This window comes from Numida meleagris, chromosome 14 (genome assembly GCF_002078875.1).
Source record: "Numida meleagris isolate 19003 breed g44 Domestic line chromosome 14, NumMel1.0, whole genome shotgun sequence".
NCBI classification, from domain to species: Eukaryota; Metazoa; Chordata; class Aves; order Galliformes; family Numididae; genus Numida; species Numida meleagris.
Genome location: NC_034422.1, coordinates 13,077,641 through 13,086,133, shown reverse-complemented (window position 1 = coordinate 13,086,133; position 8,493 = coordinate 13,077,641). Strand labels below are relative to the sequence as shown.

General features: G+C 47.3%; 1 protein-coding gene across 3 annotated transcripts in view; it reads left to right on the top strand.

Annotated features, from left to right (window-relative positions):
- The window catches only part of TPCN1 (two pore segment channel 1), a 55,769-nt gene continuing 47,776 nt past the window's right edge, over positions 501-8,493 (top strand). Inside the window, exons 1-2 of one of the 3 annotated variants that reach the window (XM_021413141.1) lie at positions 501-601; positions 809-1,309. In XM_021413141.1, the coding sequence (XP_021268816.1) occupies positions 1,198-1,309 (112 nt within the window). In that variant the 5' untranslated portion in view covers positions 501-601; positions 809-1,197. Of the gene's footprint in view, positions 625-808; positions 1,315-8,493 lie in introns of those variants that run through there. The other 2 variants (XM_021413140.1, XM_021413143.1) reach the window with 2 other exon arrangements.

Genomic DNA, 8,493 nt, shown 5'->3' with positions numbered 1-8,493 from the left:
GCCTGGAGTCACTGGAGCCAGGCAATGACCCCGAGTGGGCAGCAGCAGTCTGATACAGCAGCACTACAGCGGGTTTCATCTCCTCTTGCAGTACCTTTCTGAGAGCCGGCCCTGATTCTCAGTGCTCCAGTGCAGCTGCGTTGTGCTGCGTCCTCAGGTGCCGACCATGCTCCGTGCTGCCGGCGGCCCGGATGGGCCCAGGCCCGGAGCTTCCGCCCCGCCGCTATTGCTAGGTAACCGCTGCGCTCACCTCTGACCCTGAGCAGAAGGGGGCGGGGCCTCCTCACACAGCCAATAGCAACCCGCGTTGCTTTCCCCGAGAACTCTCCCTTCCCGTCCGTAAGCGTGAGGCTTGCCCCGTGATTCCACACGCATTACTTCGAACCAACCAGCGTCCTCTCTTCTCCAGATAAACATTTGCGCTGCCCAATGACGAAAGGAAATGCTAGAAGGAGGCAGGATCAATTCGTCTCCACTCGCTGGGGGGGTGCGGCAAGCCGGCGGTGGGCGGGGCTCCGAGCACCGATTGGCGAGCTGGAAGGGGGCGGCACCCCTGGGCGGCCAATAAGGAGGCGGCGGGGCGTGGCGGAGCGGCGCTGAGGTGCGGTGGTAGGGCCCGTACCGGTACCGGTGGCTGGGTCGGGGGTGTGGGAGCCAGCTCGGGTTTGGGTGCCGCTCGTTGGGTCGCGGAGGGGCTCGAGCCCGGTGGCTGCAGGAGGGGTGGTCCGACCGTGACCTCGCGGAGACGCAGCGGTGGTGGGCAGCGCTGCCGGGGCCCGCTCTAACTGCGCTTTTCTCCTCTTTTAAGGGAATTTGTGACTTTGTGCCGTCAGCCGGGCAGAGCGCTCGAAGGAGCTCTGTGTGTGCCGGCCCGGCCCGGCTCGGCGCTGCCATGCTCGGTGCTCACTGCCCTGCAGGCCCCGCGGGCGTCCCGCTCTCGTGGCCCCGCGCTGCCCCGTGAGCGGCCGGGCCGGGAGTGGGGAACCGCCGGACGTCTGCGCTGCCCCGACGGCGGCACCCGGAGTCACTGAACCACGGTCTGTGGAGATGGGGGCATGCACCTTCGTGTTCTGGTGGCTGGAGGAGGCCCCCGATGGAAGGTTTCCTGGGAAAAGGTTTTGACAAAACTGTTCAGCGTGTGCAACTGAAAAAGGCGTTATTTGAACTTCTTGAAGAACAAGCTTCGGGAAGGTGAGGATGGCCGTGAGCATGGATGATGACGTCCCCCTCATCCTCACCCTGGACGACAGTGGTAGCAGCGCCTCGGCCCCTCTGGACAGCCTGGATCGGGAGGAGCTGCCCAGCGAAAGTAAGGTCGTGCTGTCTTATCACTGCCTGCTGTGATGTCTGTGTCGGTGGTGCTGTCGTTCCTTGTGCGTGCCAGACCTGGCAACTTGCAGAACTGCTGTTTGGCATCCAGCAGCTGCCTGAGAAACCCAGGCCAGGAGCTGGCTGCTGGGCTGCATGGTACAGGCAGAGCCCGTGCTGCAGCAGGTGGGGCAGAGGACAGGGAGGGACCAGCCCATGCCTTTTCTAGCATATTCTATCTGGTTTCCACATAATACCTTCTGATGCCTTGTTGTTACACTCAGCTCTCCTCGCATTGGTGCAGAGCTTCTCCTTGATACCAGCCTTGGCACCAGCCTGTGGTGCTGCACCGTTGCTGCACTGATGTAACTTGGTGTTTTCATAGAGTGTGAGGATCTGGCCTTTTCAGCTGTTGTTTTGCCTATTTCTGGTTTATGTTCTGACTTTTGCAGTAAGGAAATGGATATGTGTTGATAGATCTTAAAATCCTTATTGTGTTGTTATCAAAGAATCAGGAGTTCTAGGAGACAATATATGCACAGCCTTGTTAACCCTAGCTATTCAGTGGGACGTAGCCAGCCTTTCCCTATAGAGAGAGGGAAAACAGAAGCCCCCATCGCTCAGAAGCGCTGCTTTCACCTCAGTGTGCGTTTATTAGAGCCATTACCCCTTGGTAGGTGAGATGCGGAGACTAGGTATATTTAAGCATGTTCAGGGAGTTCTTGTTTAATGTGATACCTCACTGAATGTATTTTAGCAGTTTTGTTGGACGCATCTCTGACTGCCAGTTGACTTTGCAGGTGTGTGTGCCTGCACAGGTCTTGTGATCCTGTGCAAGCTCTGCTTCTGCAAGCATAGCATTTCTAACAGATGCGTAGTATGCTGGCCTATAGTTCTTTACTGTGTTATACCTCTGTTCCCTATCTCCTCTGTGATTCTGTGGTTTGATTCCCTCTTGCAGTCGTACAGGTTCCCTTAGTTTTCTCCTCCTCTGATTTCCTGAGCTAGTTCCTAGCTTCTAACAGTCACAGTTTTTCCTCTTTTGTCCCATCCCTACAGCATGCATCCCTGGCTAAATCGCCCACTGTCCTGCACTGCTGCTCCTTCACATCTTCTTGTTTTAACTTAAACAGGAGACCGCATCCATGTTTTGTCGTGTATGTACAGGCTTTCTACTGACTAATTTTATTCACTCTTCTGTATTTTTTTCTTCCACCCTTTAAAGAAGTTACATGGGTTTTATCATTTGGTTAAAGCCAACAGGATTGTGTTGAAGCACAAGTGTGGGAATGAGCATATTAATAATAAATAAAAATAGTCCACAATTTGCTTCCTTTGAAATACAGGGAAATTGTTGAGGAACTAATTTTATGCTTCTTAAAAGACTGCTGAGTGGTTTTTGAGAACTCATTTCCTGGAATTCCTTAACCCGGGTGTCTCTTGATATTGAAGAGCTGTTACTTCACTGTATGATTTTAATCACCGTTAAAGTTGAACTTGCTGAAAAAATATTAAGCCTGTTCTATGGAATTGATTCTGGATTATATGGAGCCTTCCAAAGTCAGTGGTGCTGCAGGCATGGAATGACTGATTGACACGGGAAGGCTAACACCAACAGCTTGAGAGGCATGTTTATCTCTGCGAAATGGGAAGTTTAAGCTACTGAGTGGACCAACACCATCACTTGCAAAATAGGCTTGTTTAAAAATGGGACATGTGCTCCAGATTTCCTCCTTGCTCGTGAAGAAAATGTACTGTGCAACGCAGAAAAGTTGTGTATTGTGGAGGCTGTGAGGAATTCCAATGTGTCCCCGCTCTGGCGAGGACTGGAATGGCATTAACAAAAGCATGCCCTTCTTAGCATGCACTTAGAGGCATGTCTTCTGGAGGGATAAAGGGTGTGAGAAGTCCTGTTTTCAGGAGAGGCAAAGCCTGCCAGAGTGACGAGGATATGGGGACAGGGAAAATCAGGAACTGTTTCCTTCTGCTTTATTATTCTTATGCCTAAACTCTGACTAGAGAACATTCAGCCAGAGCTTGAAGCATCAGCTCAGCTGTTACTGTGCCTGGCCTTGGGCTGCTGGGGGCTGGGTGGCGGGTTTAACATAGTGCATTTATTCAGGTTTATCACCATGTACTAGCTATTTGCAGCAAAACACCCAGTGTCTGCTTCCCAGGTGACACTGAGGGAAAGGTAAAGAGGCTGTAACCACCTTTACCAACCTCAAACACATGATTTGGCATAATAAAAAGTTGTGTGCCTGTTCTATGTAGTTGTGTCATTAACCACACCAAACTCTTTCCCGTATTCCAGGCTGTCTCTTACTAAGATGGGGTATGTGTGTTCAATCTCACTACTGTTTTTTATTTGTTTCTTAAAGGATCTTCTTGTGCCATTCTTAAGTTGATCCATGGCACAGCTTCTGCAGCCAGGTCCTTGGGCAAATGAATCTGTAGTTCTAGACTCTTGGATTTGGTTGTCTGGAAATGCAGACAAATTACAAGATTGTTTTCAAAAAACCCTACTACTACTTATTTCAAACTCGTTGCTGATGTAAAAAAGAAAAGACTGAAGAGCAAGAGTATGTTTCTTTCAGAATCTTGCAGGAGAGGTCTCTACTGTGATTTCTTTGGGATTAGAATAAAAGCTAAATGAGAAAACTGTGTGGAAAATGACATTCTTGAAGAAAATGTCCAGCTGCAAAAATTAATCTCTCTAATCATGCAGCTCTTAAGCCCATAATGGAAGAAAATACTTAGATAGGGAGGAATATTAAAGTTCTGTCTTCCTTGTCTTGTGCTGAAATACATATCTGCAAGGGAGCTCCCATTTTCAGCTGCCCTGGAAGGTCAGAATCCTGCAGAGCCAACTGGAATTCAGAGTGCAGCCAAAGAAGTGTGGTTATTGCAGTGCAGAAGGTTCTCTGAATGCAGTGTGGAGGACTGTGATGCTTGGTTATTTTTCTTACAAGCTCCAGCAGCTGGAGGAGACAGAGGGAAGAGCTTTCATCACTTGAATCTGTGGCTTACACTAATTAATACCAATCTGCCCTTCCTTCGTACAACTCATCTGAGAATCTGAATGCTCTATGCACTGTAATTACGCTTCCCAACACTTGCTTGCTGTGAATGGATTTTACAGAAGGCAAAAGCAGACATGCTATTGTATGACCTTGCCCAAAGTTGTGCACTGAAAATAGTGAGCAGCAGCCTAGGCCAAGTGATTTCTGATCCTTCCCAGAACTCCAAGGAAGTGTTCAGACAGAGTTCTCAAAGTGTGAGGTGTGTTTTTCCTACACAAAGGCAGCGTGGATAGCCTTGAAACTCTAGGACAGTGTCTCTCCTTGAGCTGATGGGAAGTGTAAGAAATAAATGAGTACTCATTGATTTGTCTTGTATTAAATAGATATAAAACTCTCCTTTGCCTCCTGCGTGGAAATTGCTGTAGCCTCAAGTGGAGCTCAGTGTGTTCAGTGAAGGAAGTACAGCTTGTAGTGTTGTGCAGGGAACAATGACATTTCATGTCTGTTTCTCCCACACAATGGATTATGGCAAGTGGAAGAAGTTGTCTTTAAACTCTGGATTCTTATGAGAAAGCAACTGCATCTGCTATTGAGGTAAAAAGGAATTACTGTGTATGAGTGAGGAAGTGGGGGGAGCATCTGCAGCAGCAAAGTGTGATGTTTTCTACAAGCATTGCTGGAGAAAAGGAATTTTAACTTTGAATGGTGACATGAGCCTTTACAGTCTTGGTTCCTGCTGCCCAAATAGTAAATTTTCAGGAAGAATGGAGTCAGCCTGACCTTTTGCGTAGAAAGCATGGGGTTGTTGGTAAATGTGCCTCCCTGTCTGTGCACTGCTGTGGAGCAGGAGGTAGCCCAAAGTGTGTAAAGAGAGCGCACCTCACTGCAGGTGAGGACAGAGGGGCTGGCCCAGCTGAGCGTGGAGGAGGAGCTGGGTTTGGATGAAGTGAGAGTTGCATGCCAGCAGCCACCTCTGTGACTGCTGCTCACCTCTTCTGGAGCAGAGCATGAGAGCGCAGTGTCTGCTGGGCATCCTGGGGCTGCCAAACAAGGGTCTGTCTTCTTGGCTTGCTTCTGCCCCGTTCCTTGATGAAATGTGCCAAGAGGCTTTTGGCAAAGCTGTTCTTCTAATTGATGGAAACTCGAGTGATGTTTTTGAACACACAGACAAATTACAGCATGAATTGGGAGTTGTATACAACAAACTCGACTTTCTTTTGAATAAACCATTTAATAAACCAGGTAAACACATGCCTCTAGGAGCAGCACAGCATCCTGGGCAGCTAATGTTCTTTTGAGACATGCGTACAGCCTGGATTTCAGCATCTTCAGTGATCAATACAACCTGAAGTGATGGACTTCTCTGCGGGATCTGTGTCTAGAATATGTTTCTATCAGCAGTAGAAGAAAACAAGTCTGTCCTCAAAACTTGCAACTTACCTGGTCAGCAAGATGCTGTTGCCTTCCTCCTTCTCTTGCATCCTTTAGTGCAGTGAGTGGAGGAGGGAGGTTGCAAGTGTATGTTTTTTCCAGTGGGCTGCAGGAATGGACAGCCACTGGAAATTGGATAAATACCTGTTTTCTGGGAAAATGCTGTGATCACACAAACCTGTAGTAGCAGTGCTTCGTGAGGAACCCCTGTAGCTGTCGTGAAAGCATCCTGACTTTGCTTCTTTTGAAGAAAAATAGGTTTTTTAAATGTTAGCTATCTACTGGACTTGATTAATCATCTGGGATCTCTAGTTTTTGGTCTTTGTGTTCAAGTGAGTACTTAAAAGCTGTTTGCTTGGACTTGGGCGCTAGTTATGCTGTGGAAATGCTGTAGCTAACTTGGGAAGAAATAGGAGACATCTGAAAAAGCAAATGCTTGCCATGGCCTTGCAGACCCTGAGATTTCTGACAGCTTTTAGATTATCTAGTTGCTTTCTTGACTGCTACAGAGGGTATTTTCTCTCATCGTGGCTCCTAGTTTTACTAATTTGCCTTTAGTTAGTTCCAGTAGCAGCACTTCCTCTGTGGCATTTGAGGTGAAGCACAGCCAGAGCACAGGACTGGGACCCCGTCTCCTGAAGCAACCTGGCTCTGTGTTGAATCTCATCCTTTACCTAGGAGACGCTACTTAACGTTGCTGTGGTTAGCTTCCTTCATCTGCGAAGTGTAGATCGCACCATTTTGTGGAAATAGGCAGGTAGGCAAAATTATTTTATTATCAAGAGTGTCTGGTTTGCAATTCCGTGAATGATTTTGTTTTTCTTATTATGTACCTGCTTAAAATTTATATACGGGGGATTTGTTTTCTCTGAAGTGCAAGTTCAGTGCTGAATTGTTGTTTATGCCTCTGAGACTCTCTTCTCCAACCTAACAGCCTTGCATTTTTGCAGCTCCTGCCAGTGCTTCTCTAATCCTTGTCTGGCCTAGATGATTTGTAATGAATGTTTTAAGCAAGCAAAGCAAAGCAAAACTGTGTCTGAGATGAGTGAGGGGTGAAAATCTTGGAAAGGGAAATGAAGACCCAAAACATAAGGAGATTATTGTTTTCCCCTTCAGTCAATTTCTCCTCTACCGTTCGTTTCCCTGGTGATGAGCTCTGTAAACTCCGAGGAAGGAGGGAAAGACTGCTTTTTAGGATATGCTGGGCATCTTTCAATATCATGTTAGATGGAAAATGTGTTTCTGCTGTGAAGTTTGAAATGCATCATCCTCTGGAATCTCATTTATACTGAGAATTCAGGATTTAAGGCAGGACTGCCTTGGCTGCACTTAAATACTTGCTGTAATGAGAGGGTAGAGCTGACATCTGTGATTCAAGAGAAACAGCACTCCATGTTGTCCAGACCTCACAAAAGCATTTTTATCAGGAGATTCTGAACATGACTCTGAAAACGTGGTACCTACAGAAGAGAAACTGTGAGCCAAGTAAAGTACCGGGAGTTATTGTGGGCTGCAGTTAGTGTGTGTATTTTTTTCCAAGCCTGCCTTGTTTTCTTAGCCCTGCAGGAGATCAGTTTGCACAATGCACACATTGTGTGTTTCACAGTAGGATGCTTTGTCAAACAGAATCCCTGCACTGTTGACTCTTTCATGCTGTAAAAAATCGTAGTGATTTAGTCTTGAATGCCCCATGCTGTTCAAATCTGAGCAAGCAAAAGCGTATACAAGGTAAAGAAGACTTGGGTTAGTCTTCCATTATCCCAGAGTCAAATGGTTCCTTCTCCTTTGTCATCACCAGTGCTCTGGTGATGGATATCATCTTTTATGCTTGCTGTAAATTTGTGAGGAGACTGTAGAGGAGGGTGAGGGCTCTGGAAGCTTCTTCGTGCTCCTTTTGTGAAGACTGTGCAAATGACCTTGCTGCTTAGAGGGGAGCACCCGATCCCTTCGCGCATCTCTTCCCTAGTGCACTGCGCTCGTGTCCTTGGTGTGAACGCAGAAGAACAGGCAAGGCTGTGTGTTTCCTCCCTGTGCGGACTGCTTTAGGTCAAGACATGTGGATATGGCCCAGTGCCACAGCACTGGAGTGCTTTGCTTTTCAGACAGGTGGTCCTGGATCTATAAAAGATGTTAAGGAGTCTGAAAGTGTCTGAGCTGCAATTTTCAGTCGACAGCTTTCCAGCTCTAACTGGTCACTCCTCAGCCACTGCAGCTGACTTGGGAACATTTGGCTCAGGAAGCGGAACAACAGTTGGAGACAAACAGTGATTAGTTTTTTCATGGCTTCCCAGGGAACGCATCAGTTTGTTCGTTTTTCCTCTCATTTTTGTGGTTCCTGTGGATTTTTAAGGCTCTGTAGTTGCAGGATATTCAGTTTGGCCAAGCTTTCTTACTGCCAGATTAAAATGAGCCAAGGCTGAGCATGCTGAGTTCACTCATCATAACCAATAGGATGCTTCTCAGAACTTCCTTTGCCCTTGGAATCTTCACTGAGGAATCCTGCCTGCTGCCGTCAGCCCCCCTGCGTTGAAATCCCATTTCACCCATTTGAATGCTGTAAGAAGTGCTGTATAAACTAAACAGGAGCATCTGTGAAGTGGTTAGAGTTGTTGTTGATTGCCTTTTCCTTATTGCCTTTGTAGGAATTGAATGTTGCTTCTGCATATAGAACTAACAAGATTAGTACTTTATTTCGTGGTCTCTTTATTGATATTAATAACTCTTTCTGGGA